The sequence below is a fragment of the Belonocnema kinseyi genome, chromosome 6 (genome assembly GCF_010883055.1).
Source record: "Belonocnema kinseyi isolate 2016_QV_RU_SX_M_011 chromosome 6, B_treatae_v1, whole genome shotgun sequence".
NCBI classification, from domain to species: Eukaryota; Metazoa; Arthropoda; class Insecta; order Hymenoptera; family Cynipidae; genus Belonocnema; species Belonocnema kinseyi.
The window spans coordinates 77,932,115-77,952,688 of NC_046662.1; the positions used below are offsets into that span (position 1 = coordinate 77,932,115).

Below are 20,574 nucleotides of genomic sequence, written 5' to 3' on the forward strand. Positions count from 1 at the left end.
GCTATCTAAGGATGGTACTATAGAACGCCACCTCAAGGTAGGCCTAGTGGCGCCATCTCTTGGTCAGGCCGGAAACTTATCAATCCACCCTCGTATATACATGGTAGAGAAGGGTAGATTTTAGCCGTCAAGAGATGGAGCCCAAAAATCGAAGTGGGTATTTTCGAGAAGCCCAAAAATCAGAGAGTACATTGAAACTAGAAAATTCTCAAAAATATAAATTTTTTACAAAGTCATATATACGTGGTAGAAAAGGGTTGATTTCAGACTTCAAGGGTTGGAGCCCAAAAATTAAAGTGGGTATTCTCGAGGAGTCCAAAAATCAGAGACTCTACTGACACTGGAAAATTCTCAGGAATATTATTTCTTTACAAAGTCATATATACGTGGTAGAGAAGGGTTGATTTTAAACTTATAGGTTTGGAGCCAAAAAATTAGAATGGGTATTTTCGAGGAGCCCAAAAATCAGACACTACATTGACACCAGAAAATTCTCAAAAATATAATTTTTTTACAAAGTCATAAATACGTGGTAGAGAAGGGTTGATTTCAGCCTTCAAGGGTTGGAGCCCAAAAATTAGAGTGGGTATTTTCGAGGTGCCAAAAAATCAGAGACTAAATGGACACTAGAAAATACTAAAAAATATTACTTTTTTACAAAGTAATATATACGCGGTGCAAAGGGGATGCGTTTAGTCGTTAAGGGTTGAAGCCCAAAAATTGGAGCAGGTATTTTCGAGGAGTGAAAAATCAAAGACTCTACTGACACTGGAAAATTAAAAAAGAATATATATTTTTTGACACAGTCATATGTATGTGGTAGAGAAGGGTTGATTTCAAGCGTCAAGGGTTGGAGCCAAAAAATTAGAGTCTCTGATTTTTGGGCTCCTTGAAAGTACGCACGCAAATTTTTGGGCTCCAACCCTTGACGTCTGAAATCAACCCTTCTCTATCATGTACATATGACTCTGTACAAAAATAATATTTTTGAGAATTTTCTCGTGTCAATGTAATTTCTGATTTTTGAGCTCCTCGAAAATACCCACTTCGATTTTTGGGCTCCAATCCTTGACTTCCAAAATCAACCCTTCGCCACCACGTATATATGACATTGTAAAAAAATCATCTTTTTTTGTATTTTCTAGTGCCAATGTAGTCTCTGATTTTTGGGCTCCTTGAAAATACCCACTCTAATTTTTGGGCGCCAACTCTTAACGACTAAAATCATCCTCTTTGCACCTCGTATATATTACTTTGTCAGAAAAATAATATTTTTGAGTATTTTCTAGTGTCAATGTAGTCTCTGATCTTTGGGCTCCTTGATAATACCCACTCCGACTTTTGGGTTCCAACCCTCAACGACTAAAATCCTCAGTACCAGATATGTACCTAATAAATTAAAGAATACAAATTAACCAATTATGTGATTAGCTTTGTTCAAACTGTCAGTGAACATTGTGTGATAAATTTGATCCGAAAATTTCGTAAAAATAATATGCAGCGCTTTTATACAGATTTCCGATTTTGTATCTGATCAGAAAATTGCATATCAGAATGATCCGATTCTTAAGATCAATTGCCTGGCATGAATTATCAAGAGTAGCCATAGTCGTGTGTCAGCTGTTATGTAACATTTAAATCATGACCGTCTACAATCACATTGACATTTTAAAACTAACGAGCTTTCGAAGAAATTACCTACTTTTTTAAAGAAAAGATCGTTAAACTTCGATAAATATTTAAAAAACGCAAATCCAAAAAAAAACATTTTCTGAAGATAAAGAAAATAATCTTTCCGAGCCCTAGACATTTATAGCCCGATATAAGAAAATTGGAATTTTTGTCCTAACTTGAAATTTAAAATTTTCTAAGCCATTTTTTGTTGATCCTAGAAAGTTTGAAATCGTCTGAGTGGAAGTTGGAATTAGTTAATCTGCCTATACAAAATTTTCGAAAAAGAAAATTAATTTCCAATATTTATTTCTTTTGAGATGAAGATTAATTATTTGAACTGAAAATTTGATTGAAGATTCATAATTTTAGTTGAAAATTAATATCTTTGGTTAAAAATATAACTTTTTTTCTATTCTATTTTTCTGTTTTAAATTAATTTTTTTAACTGAAAATTTCAATAATCCATTCTTGTCTGATTCTGATCATGATTCGTCTTTTTCGATATAAAATACGTAGTGGCCAACAATCCCACTCGTTTTTCATATCACTCCTAGAATATGAACAGTACCCTAACTGATTTCGAGTATCGAGTATATTAATTTTTCTTATTACAAACATGATTTTGATCAGTTTTGATCTTGAAAATTATATTTTCAGGTGTTTGCATAAATGTATACGTCATTCGGTTTTATTTCGTACTTTGCTCTTCGCGAAAAGCAGCCGGAAACCAACAATCTTGCCGGCGCCGGCAATGTAGACTCCACCTATAAAATAAATATTCTTGGTTAATAATTTCTCTCTTTCTGTTGAATTTAAGGTTATTTTGCAGAATAGAAGCGTCCCCTGTCACCTGTTTCGGCTGGAAAAAGTGTGTTTGGCAACAAACTATTAGAATATTTAATTGAACGATAAATGAAGCGATTTGAGAATGCAAAAGCTTAAAATTATTGTTACTTTTTTTACTATGATGTCTCAAATATGGGTCCATCATGACATATCGTCATAGTCATATTTAACGAGAAGTTGGAAATGGGTAGGGATCTAACCAACATTATTTTTTTGACGAGTCATAGATTGGAAAAAAATTGTTCTCGAATCAAGTTAATATTACTTGATTCAAGTCAATCGCAGGTACGAATGGGGACGATAGAATATGAGTGTGTTGCAAATAAATAAGTGCTTGCTACCGTATGCTTGGAACAAGCGTACATTTTCCTAATCTGAGAAAATGTATTCTTAGGTAGAATATCGCATTTTATTATTCGAAAACTTTATTGTATTACTTCATGTAGAGATGTATTCAAATGCAGAACATAGTTTACTTCCTAGAAATCATTTCTGATACACTTCAAGAATATATTTTCTTAATCTAAGAATATGTAGTATCGGAGCAATAGACTAGTGCCTCAACTAAACACTATTTCTCAACGAAAAAAAATGTTTTTCCAAATTATTGTTATATAATCTTAATTTTTTAAATTATTAAAATACGTAATTCTCGCACACTGTTCCTTACACATATAATCGTGCGCCTAGACGCTTTGAAAAAATCGCACATGTCAAGGATTGAACCCTATACCTAAACTACCTAAAAAAACTCGAGTGTCCTAACCGCACGCTCTACCGATTTCGCTATCGAAGCACTTGGATTTCGGTGACAAAATCTTAGGTAAGAATTTCGAGGCAGGGTCGTACCAAGTCATATGGTGAGCCTCAACCAACTTCAAACTAAAAGTTGTTGAACTCAACTTTAATATACCATTTTTTAATTAGAAAAATTTTAGAATTGATTTTTCTTTATTTCAAAAAAGGATCGATACTTTATTTTCTTAATATATTTAAAAATGTGCCGTTTTCAATTTTTCCAACTCTTTTATTGTATATAATACTCTTTTACTTATTTTTTAATGCAAAATAACTTTTCTTAAATAATAATTGAAAATATGTAAAAAAGCGAAGTAAGTTTCACTTATTTAACGAGGCATTTAATACTTTTTGCTTTTAAATATTTAAAACGCTTAAGAACGACCCACAGGTAATAAATAATAAAGAAAAGTCGCAAGTACAAAAATGCTTCAATAACATCAGTGACAAAACATAATATTCTGCTATACGGAAAATTTTCATAAACCGCACAGTTTTCAATTAATCGAATTCTTTTATCATACCTTTTTTCAAAAAATATTTGAATATGGAATTGCTTTCCTAAAAAAACAATTTAAAATATGCAAAAAATAACTGAACTTCACTTATTTTACAAAGGGCTCAATACTTTTTTCTTTGCAAATTTAATCCGCTTAAAAGTTATCAAAAGCATATAAAAAATAAAGAACTTTTAATTTGAAAACGCTTTAATAACCTCAGTGACAAATAAATATTTTTTTTTGATTTTTAAAAACCTATGTAAAACGCACAGTTTTCGATTTATGAAATTCTTTTATAATACTTTTTAACTCTGTTTTCAATTTAAAATAACAAATCCTAAAAATAATTGAAAATGTGTAGAAGAAATTGATCGCTTGTTTAAATATTACCTATTTAAAAAAGTGCTTGATACTTTATTTTCATTTTAATATAAAATACTTCGAAATCAGAAGAAACAAGAATTCTGTGCAAGTACTTGCATGTTAAAAACGATCTCACGATGGTCGGCTGAAAAATATTTATTTGCTTCCTCCTTGCATTCTCAAAAACTTTTAATTGTCAATTTTTTAATTGTTCCTTTATAAAATGAAATGCCTTCTTAAAACACTTTTTCAAAATGTTAGTGAATTTTTTTTCTTAGATATTCTCCTTTAAAAACGCATTAAAATTTTTTAAATTATCAAGAAAATGTAATAATTGTATTTTAAAGCATTTTTCAAAGCTTATAAATTTGTTTTATGCTGCCATATATTTATTTTTTATTATTTACATAATAAAAAAGAATTATGTAAGTATATGGGTGATTGCTAAAATGTTGAATATTTGCAGTCCAAGACATTTTTTATGATTAATGAATTCTTTAACTGAAAAATATAACTCTTATTAAGTTTTTATAAATAAACACACTAATAATATGCGCATTAAATTTTCTATAATTATTGACATGTTCAAATGAAATTTTCTATGATCATTGAATTAATTCACTGTAAAACTTAATTCTGTTAACTTTATTTTAAAAAACCTAAATCTATACTTAATTATGTAAAATATCAACATTATATGCGCGTTAGAGTGCGCGGGTAGCATTGCATTGCCAATTAAGAACATAAAAATATAAATCAGATATTAACTATTTCAGATAGCAAGTAAGAATATAAAATTGAAAATTATTTTAAAAATTCCTGCCGAATAAAGAAATTTGTTTTTCATTAGGGAAAAAATAATTCTTTGAATTCGGCTAGATTAAATTTTTTTTTCTAAAGTTAAAAAATCTGTTGCCTAAAACTTATTTAGTTTAAATTAGTATAACACATGATCATTTTATTTTTTCAAAACTATTTTTTTTCTTACTAATAACTTTCATGAATTTGGCCATTTTTGTGATTTTCAAACTGCTATTATTGAACGCGAAAATTGTGTGTTAACAAAATACAACTATGTCTTACAACTCTAATTTAAATTAATTAAGGTTCACATATAACAAATTTTTTTACTTTTTAAAAATCAATTTTTATCTAGCCGAATCCAAAAAAGTAATATTTCCTTATTGAATAAAGAATTCCTGCATTTAGCAGGAATATTTATCGTTCTTTTTATGTTCGGATGATTTTTTGTTACCTTGAACACTACACAAAAATAATGTCAGGGTGGCCGTTTTAATCGAGGAATAAAATTCCTCGTCATTTTCCGATTCACAAAAATGATTCACGGTTAAAAAAATTCGAAATGGTTTAATTTTGACTAGATTAATACATACAAATAATAATCGAAAAAAAATGATAGACGGAGTAAATTTATAACCTTTTAATAATTTTAGGAATGAAGTGACTCTTGAGTCTTGAATAATTATTTCAAAATTAAAAATACTTTTTTCAAATCTATTAAAAAATTTTATTTTCAAACCACCAAAAACTTACCGATTCAATAAACTTATAATTTTTGAATAGTTTTATGAGTGATTTGATTTGCGTGTCAGCATAAACTTAGTGGTTTATCAAAGTTGCAAATTCCTATCTACATTTGCATTAATAAAATTGATTATGTGCACCAATGTTTTGAATTTTATAAATATTATTGAATTTCAAAATAATTGTTAGCGGCGAACAGAACCAACTTCTTAACATGTAAACTTGTCGATTATTATATTTAATAAGATACTTATGCAGTGAGAAGAAAAATAATTTAGACCAATATATTAATGTTCATAGTATGTGTGCGATGTCTATCGTATCAAGTCCACAGTACCTATGTTGAAAAAACTGATGTGATTCAATCTTGATAATATAGGTATCTTTGAAGTAAATCTGACATTCGTTTCAAATTAATAATTATTTGAAGGGAAATATTCAAGCATTATTCTAAGAGAAATTATTTCTTCGCTGATTACATTCATTTTCTTGTCTCAAGAACATGAACACTTTGTTTCAATTAAAACCGTAGTCATAATAAGTACACGAATTTACTTGGATCAAGAAACATTTCGTTAGAGTTTTAGTTACTTATCATGAGAATATAATATTCCTAATTCAATATTTTATTAAACTTGACGCAAATAAGTATAATGGAACAAATTAACTCAATAGTTTTTTGCTTAGAGTAAATATATTCTTGATTCAAATAGTTGTCCTGAATCTATTATTTTTTTGATTCAAGAAAATCGGTCCCTTGTAAAAAAAATACTGGCTTCTTTCAAGTAAAATCAGCCATGTAAACTAGCCTACTTGATTCAATGACAATTTTTTTTCAGTGTATAGGCGTACCATCGATACGTCCCATCGATACGTTGGAAAAGCGTAGTGTTTTCAGAAACTTTATTTTTGTGACCTGTCAAAGGGGTGTATCTCACTGTATAGATGTTTAAAAGCACCTGAACGGTGAGTTAAATATGATCATTTCGATATCGTGACATACCCATATTTACGATATCGTAGTAACAGAAGTAACAATAATTTTAAAGTTCTCCCTGGTCAAATCGCTTCATTTATCGTTCAATTCAATTTTCTAATAGTTGAAAAAAATTTAACTCTGCCGTTAAGAATTAAACTGTTAGGTTAAAAATTTGATTTTTTTGGTAGAAAATTAATTTTCTCAGCAGGAAATTAAGCTATTGCAGTTTAAGATTTATCATTCAGGTTGAAGATTCATCATAGGAATTGGATTTTTTTTTATTAAAAGTCCAAATATTATCGATTGTAAATTTGATTAGGTTTGGTTCAAATATCAACTATTACATTTTTGTTAATAATTTATCTTCCCAGTTTAAAAATTTATATATACTTATGTACAGGGTGTCTAAAAAGTCCCGGGACGGTTGCATATTTCCTCAGGTAAAATATTTTTCAAAAAAACGAAGGTCATTCCTGAAGTAAATTTCAGCAAGGAATTCAATTGTGACCTTAATTTTGACCTTGAAGTTGACCTTCATGACTTTTTAAAGGTCAACTTTTTTTAATGTAAACTCCCTTTTTTATATCTGTAATCGATAGAGCGGAAAATTCTACGTTCAGGTACGTACCCAAGTCATAGTTTAATTGTAACGTTCAAGGTCAGTTAGAGGTTATTTGAAATTAACAAAGTTTTCCAAAAGGTCAGTGCAATGCCTGACATAAATTTCAACGAGAAATTCATTGGTGAGCTCTGTATTGATCTTGGTGATGGTCTTCAAGGTTTCTTCAAGGTTTTTTCCAAGCAGTTTACTTTTACGTTTAGCATTACCCAGGAACTACGACGTGGACGTAGTAAATTCTGTTCCCTTTGGGTTGCTTGATTAGCGTGAGTCCCCTTGCCTCTCACGCTTCAGTGAATATATTCGAACTGAAAACCTTGAGTTTCTTGACAAAAAGCTATGGGATTGTAAAAATGAGTTGCAGCATTACGAATCGTCTCTCTATCAATCAAAGTAACCTGTTGCAGAATCCGATTCTGCAATTTGTCTAAGCTTTGCGGTTGCGTTAATTATACTTTGCTCTTTAAATAACCCCAAAGAAAATGGTCGAGAGGCGTCAGATCAGGAGATCTGGCAGGCCACTCGATTTCATCCCTTTTTCCAATGCACCTTTGAGGGAACTGAGTATCCAAATATGCTCGAACCTCCCTACCGTAATGAGCCGCTGCTCCGTCCTGCTGGAACCAAATATTTTGAAAATTATCTCCTGTAATCCCCCTTATTCTTGGTACAATTTGGTTTCTGAGAAGCTCTTCATATGCACGGGCATTGTGATTACCATCGATGAAGAAAGGGACTATCAATGTATCATTCAAGGTACCGGCCAAACATTAATCTTTTGTGGATATTGTGTGTGACTATCCAACATCCAATCATGATTTGTGTCGGACCAATATCTACCATTTTGACTGTTAACTTCACCTTTTAAAGTGAAAGTAGATTCATCTGAAAATACTGTATTGTACAAGAAAAGAGGATCTCTTTCAATTCTGTCCATCATAATTTCACAACATTCAACCCGACGATCAGGATCGTCTTCATTGAGCTCTTGTACCAGATGAACTTTGTAAGGATGGAAATTAATGCTTTTTAAATATCTCTCAGGAGCAACGTCACGCTCATCACTAGCTCGACGTAAACTAAGATGTGGGTTTTCAACAAATGCTTGGGCTATGTCCATCTGCATCTCCTCAGATCCTGCAGATTTTGGCCGGCCAGTTTTCTGAAGGTCCTTGAGAGATCCATGTTTCATAAAGCGCCTTACAGTTCTTTCAATTGTTGATTTTTAGACAGGATTTAACCCTTTTCCTTTACGAAAAGTGCGATTAAAAAGCAAACGAACTTGATCATAAGATCGAACTCGATCTCCCCAACCACGCATCATTAATACAGACACCCTCTCTCGTTCCGAAAATTTAGCTTGCGCCATAATAATCTTTTAGCGAAAGATAGTAAGTGTGTACTCGTAATACGTAAATTTAGTTTCGATTTGTGATATTCGTATAGAAAAACGGTATAGGACTTATGTTTTCGCCTTAGGTATTGACTTAGGTATCGAAAAACGGTATAGGACTGTATAACTCTTCGGGGAGGAACAGAACTCTCACCAGAACACCTGGAACTTTTAATGAAAAATTTCCTTATGATTTTACAATATTCAAAACGCTGTAACCAAGACCAATACAGACCTCAGCAATGAATTTCTCGTTGAAATTTACTTTAGAAATTATACCGACCTCTTGGAAAACTTTGTTAATTTCAAATAACCTCTAACTGACCTTGAAAGTTACAATTAAACTGTGACTTGGGTACGTACCTTAACGTAGAATTTTCCGCTCTATCAATTACAGATATAAAAAAGGGGGTTTCCATTTTAAAAAAAGTTGACCTTCAAAAAGCCATAAAGGTCAACGTCAAGGTCAAAATTAAGGTCACTATTAAATTCCTCGTTGAAAGTTACTTCAGGAATGACCTTCACTTTTTTGAAAAATATTTTACCTGAGGAAATATCCAACTGTCCCGGAACTTTTTAGACACCCTGTATCGTGGATAAAACAATGTACTTTTCATTTTTTATGAACTTTTCTGTGTAAAGCAAATGAAAAATATCAGTGTTTCGTCCACTAGATATAAAGTATATATATAACTTTTTGATCTGGGTTGTTTAATTAAAAATGCATCTAATTTGTCTAAAGATGATTGGACTTTTTTGGCGCTGTGTTAAGTCTTTCACCTATGCCGACAAACCGCAAACAACTGATGAGATAGAGGCCAGCATTGAACGCGTTATTTGTGAAATTTGTTCAGTCGTTCTCGAAAAAGTTCTCACTGTTTACGTTTCTGCCCCCCCCCCCCCCCTTGAAATCAGTCTAAGGCCATTTGAAATCCACGCCCAACACTTGACTGAAAGCGAAAGTTGGATGTATATGATATATTGCACACAAAAGATTAAATTTTTATTCTATTATTTCTGAAGCACACATCTGGCATTAAGGCCATGTAACGCCCTGGCGGACCGAAGGACCCGAAAGGAGCCTCTACTTAAAAAACCCCCTTCGGTTCCTTCTTAACAAAACAAAAAAAAAACAGCAAGATAAACTGTTAAATTGTTAAAATTCGGATTCTACGTTAAAATTTGCGTTAAGAACTTGTATTTTCTTCGAATTTTTTTTCATTTCCACCGGAACATAGCAAAGACATGGACTTTATTACCTCCTCTTGCATTTCCCAAACTTTCAGAGCGATACCTCATTTCGTTTAGACGTAAGTTGGAAAAGAAAAATTGAGGACCAGGTTTGGTCACGTGACCTACTCGTCACATGGCCTTAAGGAATGTCCCTTTCCGGGCCGAAATTTAATTAATCAATTAGTTTTCCAAATTCGCGTTTATAAAGTTCAGTCTATGTAATTATATATACTCATAAGACCTTAATGTCAATACAAAAATTCTTCTAAAAAATTTTAATAATTGTGTTAACTAAATTCGAAATCTTTCAAGAAACAAGTAAATATGTTACTGAACGATTATTTAATATTTCTAAAATTAGTTTAAAAACTAATTCATTTACAATGTTATAATGCTTCCAGTAGTCCATTCTGGAGAATCGATATTCGAGCAGGAAGAAGATAAAATACTTATTCCATTCTTTCCGATATCAGTCATATTGAAAATAATCAAGTTCAAAATATGTTTGACATCCGTGGCATTGCATGTTGCTGGGATACACGTGCTCAATGATAGGACAATTTTAGTGACGTTAAAATCTATCTTCATATTGTAAATGCAATGTCGACCACGAATTTCCGTAATATTTTTCTCTTTTATTGCTAAGCATTCATCGTACATTCCAAGGTCAATTATATTTCCGTTTAAGATACCTGAAGGAATTTTCGAGGCGGCGTCGACCACTAAAAGAAATGTTTTTTTTAAGTTTCCGAAAAATGTAAAATTAAATTTCGAAAACGAAATTTCAATAAAAGTTACGATATAATTACTACACTAACTTTTTAGAGCCCATTCTTCCTTGTCCAATATGCCCATCGTAAAATGATAGAGATCCTCGAAGCATGGGCTTGAAAAATTCACCTTTTTTTCTTTCCATGAATTTGTAGAATTTCGTAGAAACCTCCTTTGTCCCAGAGATTTGAGGAGATGCTGAAGTTTCGATGGGTAAAGATCATTTTGAAAATTTGCGTTAAGTTCACTTACTAGTTGAGAATATATAAATATTTTTAATGTTAGAGTTAAGAACCATCTCGGTGACATTTCTTACTTTTACTGAGAAAAAATTTCCTAAAGACAGTGTATATAAACATAGTCAACGGATTTTATTATCTGATCAAAAGAAAGAGATTATCAGCAATCAAAAGTTTTGACATTGATTAAGTACTCTTGATTAATAATTGATAAATGTTGTACCGTCTAGTTTTAAAAAGAGATACAATGATAGTGAGATTAAAAAATGAAACTATCATGGAGATATCAAGAAATATTAGCACATACATGCTGATTTAGCTTTTTGCTAATCTTCAAGTAAAACAAGCTGAAAAATGTATCATTCCGTCGGATAAAGGTATTTTTATGACAGATTTCATTTAAACCAAATCTGAATAATGCGAGGGAATTTTTGAGGTAACTGTTTCGGAATCTGATGTTAAACTACAGGATTAAAAATACTAGATCCAATATGGCGAGAATTATTAAAAATTTCGGGAAAATCTTACTCAAATATAAATAATTGAGTTACACTTTAAAAGTTACATTTAATTTGAGTATGGGCTGCAGTAAACTAATAAATACCAAGGAAATCAAATAAGCGAAAGTGTATAATATTTAATTTAAATTATGTTATTATGATATGATTATAACTTATCACTTAGATTTAAGATAATCTTTACAATTTCGTAAGAATAATTATTTCAATGAGCATAGTTGTCATACCTTAGATTCGGTATTTATGAATTATTATTCACTAGAGATAGACGATTTTCTTGTGATTTTATTCTTTAATATTTCTTTCTAAAGAGAAAAACAGAATTTCGTATGTAGAAAATATTAAATAAATAAATGATTTAGGCCTAAAACAAATAGAATTGGCTTTATTACAATTATATTGGTTGATCTTGATAAATGCCATTTTGTAGGTGATTGAAAAATCCCTTAAAAATATTTTAAATAATGTCATGTGTAAAAATTATTTTGTTACAAAATTATTCAAATTCGAATTATTCTTTAAATTCCAATTTTCTTATTTTCTTTTTAAAATAATTCAGTTGGCACGTTACGGTGTAGCAGAACATCTTACGTTTTTTTAGAAACTATGCAATAGTAAGTGATAGCCGAAAAAAAAATTAGTACAAACATCGCTGTCTAGAGATCCTCAAGGGAGAGTTGAGACACGGGTTACTCAAAATCTGATTGGCGCCGCTGTACCGGAACTAGTTAAACTTCTATGAGTTTTGATTGGCATGAGTTGGCACTATCTTCAGATCACAATTTTTGTTTTTAAGAGGATTTAATACAAAATAGAGACAACACTCAAAAAATAACATTATTCATTATTGGAAAGGTTAGTTATTAAGGTTAGGGGAAAATAATATTCACTTTAAAACACATATACTTCAAAATTTTCATTAAAAAAAGAATTAATAAAAAATAAAACTGTTCAAACTTTTCGCGCCCCATGAAAATATAAAAGTTCCGGGACAGCGGCGACTATTGGAGGGGGAAACGTGTCTCAACTATCCTTAGAAGATCTCTAATCGCTGTCCGGTAGCCATACTGCATTTTTTTAAATTCCGACTGTCATTGACTATTTCAATGGTCACATGCTACTGCATAATTTATAAAAATAAATTTGCTTATCTTGCCAAGTTTTGAATGCCTCTGTTGAAAAGTGGCAATATTCTTCATTTTTTCTAAATTCGAACCAATCACCATCTTGTAATTTTCAAATAAATGTTGACTGTCACGGTCCACTGCATAGTTAATGCAAGTAAATCTGCTCATATTGCCAAATTTAACAGGCTTCTGTTGAGAAATAGTGAAATTAATCATGTAACTATAAATACAAAATGGCCACCATTTTTTATTTTTTAGCCCTTGAAGAGAACTCTGGGTTTAAGTGGTTCGCAAGATAATTGCACCGCAATATATTCCCTTTAAAAGCGTAAATCGGATAACGTGGCGCTATAAACAAAACAATATTTTTAAAAATATTTTAAAACTATTTTAATTCATTTATACCTATTTCACAGCCATTCCTTTTCAATTTTTCAGAGCTAAAAATATACATACATTTTATTAGACCAAAAAATGCATTCTTTGAAAACAATAAAGCACTTAGTGACGATAGGTCCATCTGACACAGTGTGCCCCATATATTTCATACAATAGGTGTTGCCATTATGGGCCTAATTTCGACTCTCACTGTCTACTGCATTTTTTCTGCAAATAAACTTTCTTATCTTGTCAAGTTTGATAACGATTCCTAGAAATATAAGGAAATTAATAATTAAAATTTAAGAAATTTATATTACATTAAAATAAAATTCAAAATCCTATTTAACGTCCAATACTCAAGCAAATGTATAGAATTCCTGAAGAGAAAATCAAGAATTCAACGACCAAAGCTGGCCACTAAAAATTGATCCTATTGTAATTCAAAAATCTATCCCATTTGAAAAATTTTTTTTTTCCTACAAAAAATCCTTGGACAAAAATAAAAAGGGAAAAAAATGAGAAGGCAACCAGTCCAATCTCCTTCCTTTTATTTTTTTTTATTTCATTAATTTTTTCTTTTTTATTATTATCATTATCAAATCACAATAAAAGAATATTTATAATATTTACCAACGTTTCGGTGCTCATACATCAACCTTCCTAGGTTAGAAAAATTAGAGCAGGTAGGAAGAATAACGAAAAAATGATACTCTCTCTTTGATAAAAAAAAACATAGTATACTCTCACTTTGAAATTATTAATTTCGTCGAAGCCTAAGCAGGCGCCATTTTAGATTTTTTCGAAATGCTTAATTTTTAATATCAGAACTTGCATTGTAGCTGTTAAGAAGGTGTTTGACAAAATTTGGGTCCCTTTTGTTGAAAAATATAAAGAAAATAATCACTGTCTATGGTTACGGAATCTTCCGTAACTCTAACCCCTTTTCCAGCTCGTTCATAGATAATGTTAATGAAAATTCCATATCCATACACAGTGCCAAAAAAACTATTTTAAGTCAAATTGTGTGGGTCCGCTATTGCCAAAATTTCGAAAAAATGTAGTTTTAATCTAAACATATTCTGTTGCAGTTTGAAAAAACGTTGCGGTTCTTGGTTTACGGGAATATTTGATAATTTTTTTGTATTTTTACCCATGTGAGTCATATCGAAAACATCATGAGGTGTGCTAAGATAAACATTAACCGATTTTCGTAAAGTTTGGAGAATCTGATTTTTGTTATCGTACCATTGAAACAAAACCCGTCTCAGCGAAAAAAGTAATTTTGGAAACAATTTTAAACGACGTGTTCAAGGGCCCTTAATATAGATATAAGGAACCCTTATGGCAAATAATAAGTTGAAATTCTTGAGTGACATCTTTGGAACTACACCCAATGTTTCTTTTTACGCTTGATAAGAGCAAAACTGTTTATCCTTCCAGCACTCATTTCCGACTCATTAAATTATAATATACAGAGCACGTCAAAATTCCAGTCAACTGAATAATTGAATCTTTGATAAAATCCTGAAATCCAGTCCCCGGAATCATAAATTTGGCAGGATAAAGTGTTCTTCCAGAACCCTAACCAGTTCAGTATTTATCCTGCTGCTTTGCCCTGTTGAACGAGAGCGAGTTCTCGTTCTTCGGCGCGAGCTTGCGCCCTGAGCAAGGGCGCCTAGAAGAGTATAGTTGCGAGGGGGTCGAAGGGGGATGATAGGACGAGCTTTTTGGGGAAAGGGGTTCCCGTGAAGGGGGATGGTTGGAAGGAAGGTAGGTAGTCAGAAAGAGAGGGGGTACGTGGCAGGTGGATTGGTGGTGGGAGAAACAGGAGACCCGGGCAGTGCAAGCCGGGCAGCCCGCCCGACAATACGGCCGCTCTGAGAGTGAAGTCACGCGATCAAAAAACAAGCGAGCTACCCGTACTCCGCAAGCACCTCTGCCCGCAAGCTCGAGTACGCCGAGTCAAGTAACAGGTTGGTGATTTAGATCCGCCAAACACTTTTTTCTCGAGCTTCTTTTTTCACCAGCATCTTCCCGATGCTCCAGGAAATATCGATTTTTTTCTAGAAGTTATACAAACCTAAACTATAGAAAAAATTGCCAAATTAAAAAACAATTAAGGGGCAATATGAGATGAGGGTTGTTAAGGCTAAGCGTATGATCTCATTATGGAATGTAGGTCAGTATAAACTTGGTGAAGAAGTGTGTAGTTTTTTTATGGCGAATCTTTGATTTGTTTAAGCCTCTTCCATTATTAGATCAGACCACTGATGAAATATTTTTATTTGTAGAAAAAAATCGGGAGTTTTTATAAATTGGATCTTCGGTAGAGACTTTTTGGCGAGGGTTTTAGTTATTTAGAAAATGCGAAAGTTATTTCGAAGTTCAGTATATCGTAAATTTAAAGAGAAAATGTATTGAATCAAAAATTAAAACTAATGGAAAAGAAGCTTCTTATATTATTCATATCGTAAAAACTACTTTAGTGGCAGCATGAATATTAAAGAGGTAAGCAAAAAGTATAACTAGTTTAAAGTGGTCACTTTATTATTAAATTATTTTTGTTGGAATCGATAAATCCAAAAGTCTTTGTTGATACAATGGATTTATTTGATAACTTATCTCCTTAAATAAAGTTTAGCCAATCATTTTTGAAATTGGCTAAATTCGCTTCATCATTGAATATTAGTTCGAGCTTACAGGGAACATCTGAGATAGTCAATGCTTTAAAGACGACCAGTGCAGCCCTTGTGGATCCATAATCTAATTATTATTATTTCTCAACAAAACAGTAATATATAATGTTATCCAATTTTTCGCTTATAAATTTCCCAAGCGAAGCTTCGCCTTTATTTTTGAAAGCAACTTTCAAAAATACTTTCGAATCAGAAGTTTGTTCGCTCCAAGTTAGTTTTGAAGAAATAAATATTGAATACTTGAATATAATTCAATTTGGATTGCATTTTAGAATATTTTTGCTAAAATAATAGTCGCGGGTAGTATTCAAGTCCGTTTAAGTTTCAAGGGCAATAGTGTTGTTCTGGACCATAAAGTAGTTTTTTAAAAAGCTTTGTCTGCGGATTTCCTGTAAAACTGGGAAACATTGAAGTACGGTTTTGCGGAAAATAAAGTCGTAAATCGTGGACGATATAAATGCGCTTTTGTGTTTAGGGATGAGCGTCACATTTAAGGCTGATGAAAACTGCTGACTTTTGGGGATTGAAACCGACTTTAGTGAGAACAGTGATTTTTTAGAAAATGAAGTTTGAAACATTAGGCTGTGCAGCCGACAGTCAAAAAACAGACAGATTAATTCAGATAATGCAAATATGAAGATTTATGAAATATTGTATCATGAAAACAGAATAGATATTGTTTCAACAATTATCTATTGAAATATGTTCAAAATGAAAAATATTGAACTTGTGGAGTAAAGGATTAAAAATTTCTAAATTGAAATAAAATATTATCGAAATACTATGTGAAATATTAAAAAATGCATAATTTCAATTGAAAATTTTGAGAACTAACTAGCTTGGATTATAATTTGTTCGATATTAAAATTATTTGATATTAATTCGTTAACCGCGAATAATTAAATAATTGAAATCTGAAATCTATCAAAATTAAGCAATTATACCACTGACCTTGATTAAGTTCAACCCGAGGGGTTACTCACTTTCATTTTTCGTGTACACTAAATTACAAGATTACGTAAGATTACGAGAAATTACAAGGGATTATACAAGATTACTCAAAGTAAGACAAGATTATAGGGATCACTTGGGATTACATAGATTATTTGGGGTTTCAAAAGATTACAAGAGATTACGCAAGATTATATGAGACAAAAATAGAATAATGCAACTGAAAAAAGAGATAGAAAAATCATTAATAATTTAAGGGATTGTATCGTATACATACTATCATTACTACACCTGATTGAGAAAACAATTAAATTTAAGTTTTATATTCATATTTTTGAAAAAATGAAAATTCTTAGTACCATATTTTTAAATTTAGTTTTCCTTACAAAAATAAAATGTGATTAAAAACTGAATGTCATTACTTAAGAAAAGTCTGCTGAAATAAGTGATTTTTTAATAATAATTGAAAAGTAGACATACTTTTTGAATTTCTTTCTTGTGAAAATGATGCGTTACTAATTAGCTATCAGTCCGAAAGTGTAAATTAGCAAGGTTCAAAGTTCTTTCAACAAGATTTACCATACTTTTTCTTAATTTAAAAAAAAATAAAAATGAAGTATTTTAAAGAATTTTATGAATTATTTAAAAAATATATTTGAAACTTGAAAAATGTCGTTTATTAGAATACCAACAGATTACAAGAGATTACATAAAATTACACCAGATTACATGGGATCGCACAAGATTACAGGGATTTCATAGACTACATGCAATTTCAAAAGATTACAAGGGACTATAGAATATTACACATAGAATTATACAAGGTTGCGCAAGATTACCAGAGATCACCCGAGATCACCCGAGATTACCTGAGATTATACAATATTACAAGAATTACACAAGATTATATGAGATTAAATCGCAGAATGTGCACCAGATTGTTGATTTCCTCATTTAAAATAAAAAAATCTAATTTTTTGCGAATGCGATGCAACATAGTTCATACACGCTCATTTCTGATTAGGAATACTTTGCTGCTTATACATGTTATTTATACCTATTGGACTTTGAAAAATTTCTTTAGGATACCGTTCATTGATTTTTAATCAGTGTTACTTCTAGATAGGTTTATCACTATTTAATCTCTCAAATCCGCAGGAAAAGTCTCATATTTGAGTTAAAAATAGTTTTTCCGAAATAAAAGAATAAAATATTTATAAATCACCACCTTTTCATCGAAAACGATTATAAAATTATTGTATATTGTGTATAGCATCAAAAATAATTTGACTAAAAATAATAAATCGTTTAATCTCATTCAATTTACTGTGATTCAATTAAATTTATTATTCATTTATTACTTATTATATTAGCGGCCAGTCAACGGTGAGTCTTGGCAATTTCCCACTGAACAATAGCGATATTATAAAGGTATAAAAATAGTTTCGAAAATGATATACTGTATAAAACTGGTTAAGACCAGGTTTTGAAACCACACAATGCATAGAAAATAATTATTTTAATTTTTGAGAAAATCGGTTGCGAATATTATAAATTTGAACGATATCACGAACAAGCCAATTATTAATTTTGCCAACAGGAAGAAAAATATCATTCGTCATTTGAGTTTAATTAAAATATAGGTCTTATTGCACAATGAATTGGTGCGTGAAGCTCTAATCACGAATTCAGCATAATTAATGTGAGTAATTAATTAACAAATCATGAATCAAGCGAATGAACATGAGATTTGAAATTTTCAGCTATTATTATCTCAAAATTACGAATTATGATCAGCAAATTGGCGATGACACTTTTTGCAGCTATCATAAAAGGTTAGGCAACTGTTGACTAAAGCTATTGAATTCGGATTTCTGCAATATGCGAACTGATCTAGAGCACACCGACAAAAAAATAATTTTATTTCGAGATTCTAGCAATTCATATGTTTAAGTGTGATCTCTTAATGAGGATATTTCCTTCCGTAGATACAAGTTAAGTTTACGGGCAGTTTCGTATTTTTCAGAAATAATTAAGGCAGGTATTCGAAGTTGAATCGATTCGTGAAAGTGAACTCGTTAGTAATTAATGATCAATGTGCTTGGAGGAAAATCACATTGTATTTTCTAAAAAGAAAGTAGTTCGAGGACTGTGGTGAAGAAATTACATCAGACAAAGATTCGCTTGAAGAAAATGAAAACGTCAAAGCTTACATTGTCGATAAACTAGAGTGTTTCCTTGAATCTGAAGAGCTATTTAAAGAATCAAATATAACAATTTCTAGTTTTTTTATGTTGAGAATTCAAATACATTGTTTTTGTCAATAATGTAACCAATATTTTTTCGAGCTTTAGATCGAGATTAAGGGGCCATTTAAAAATTATGTCACATTATAAGGGAGAGTGGGGTAACGGGTTTTGTGACGAGTTTTGACGTAGGCGTTAACGCAGAATATTAGATCACACACGGAAAATATAAATGTGAATAATAATTTCTTCAATTCCTTGAAAAAATGTAAATTAGTGACTTTATTGTACAAAGACGGGTTTTCCCGCGTTCCCAAAGAATCAGTAGAACCTAATAAACAAATTCAGCTATTTATTATTGAAAGTTAATTCTTTTTAATTGTAAAGTCTATTATTATATTATAAGTTAAACAGTTAAGTTTTACCTTTTGTAATTTATCTAAACCACTTTTGACTGAAAATTTGTCATTTTTAGTTGAAAACTAAACTATTTAATTTTTCATTGAAAATTCACCCTTGTTTTTATTCAACTATTTGGAAAAAATTTTAAACTAATTTCTCAAACAATCATTCTGTAGATTGAAAATTTAACTACTTTGTTCAAAATTCGTTTTTTTGTTGTTGGAAAGTTAAGTTTTTAAAATGAAAATTTATCTATTCCCTTTTTGGTAACAAATTGATCGTTTTTAGTAGAAAATTTATCTATTTGTCAGTTTTTTTTTCCTCTAAATGTGTCTTCTTTTATAGAAAATTTATCTGTATGGTCGAAAATTTATCTAGATTAAAAAAACACATTTTTTATAAATATTTATTTTATTTGTTAAAGATTGGTCTATTATGCTAAAATTTCGTTTTTGCTTGAAAATTATTTTTTTAAAAGTAAAAATGTATCCATACCATATTTTGTTGATAGTTGATCATTTTCAGTTAAAAATTCAACACGTCAGTGTAGAAAATTTATTTTGTTGTAATTTCATATTTTTTTGTATAGAAAATTGATCTTTTGGTTTGCAAATTCAACTACTTAGTTCAAGCTACAAAGACTATTCCATTTATAATTGAAAATCGACTGTTTTCAGTTTAAAATGGATTTATTTAATTGAAGATGAACTTTTTGTGAGGAAAGTTTTCAGCTTCAAATTTAACTGTCTTCTGAAAAGTTTGTCTGTTTGTCTTGGAGATTCAACTATTTGTTTTAAAATACAACTACTTGTGGTTAACCTCTACATTAATTTTAAATCGCCCTTTTTCTCTATTTGTACGTTTTTTGTTTTATTTTATGCGCTTGTAGAAAGTAATCAGAGAACAAATTTTGATCAAAAAGGAAAGTGGGGTGTTTATATTTGTGACGTCACCCTTGGGTTATCAAACTCTGCGTAATGATCAGTGGTGAAGAACGGGAGGGGCGGACCAAGTTTTGAAGAAAGCGTGTTTTTTTAACGACCCCTGAAACTGAAATTTAAGTGAATGAATAGAATATGATTTGCATTCAAAGGCGATGACTTCTACTTACATATTGACTATTAAATTGTGCGCGAAATTATTCCGCAATGTTTCACAAAGTAGAGAGGATTACAAACTCTGGTCAGATTTAGTGTTGAGTCCCATGTTCATACATTTTAATTTCATCTCGCTCTTCTTATATAGATAGTTTCTAAATAGTTTACTACCGAATTTTCTCACGTAGCGAAACAT

At 31.0% G+C, this 20,574-nt stretch overlaps 2 protein-coding genes across 2 annotated transcripts in view; one reads left to right on the top strand and one right to left on the bottom strand.

Annotated features, from left to right (window-relative positions):
* LOC117175459 (O-acyltransferase like protein-like) overlaps positions 1 to 10,862 on the bottom strand; it is an 18,429-nt gene extending 7,567 nt beyond the window's left edge. Inside the window, exons 1-2 of the mRNA XM_033365166.1 lie at positions 10,769 to 10,862; positions 10,333 to 10,672 (exon numbers count right to left, since the gene is read on the bottom strand). Of these exons, the coding sequence (XP_033221057.1) occupies positions 10,333 to 10,672; positions 10,769 to 10,805 (377 nt within the window). The 5' untranslated portion in view covers positions 10,806 to 10,862. The remainder of the gene's footprint in view (positions 1 to 10,332; positions 10,673 to 10,768) is intronic.
* Positions 10,863 to 14,850: 3,988 nt separating this feature from the next.
* The window catches only part of LOC117174366 (regulating synaptic membrane exocytosis protein 1), a 522,514-nt gene continuing 516,790 nt past the window's right edge, over positions 14,851 to 20,574 (top strand). The window contains exon 1 of the mRNA XM_033363427.1: positions 14,851 to 14,959. The gene's annotated coding sequence lies outside the window, so the exon portion shown is untranslated. The remainder of the gene's footprint in view (positions 14,960 to 20,574) is intronic.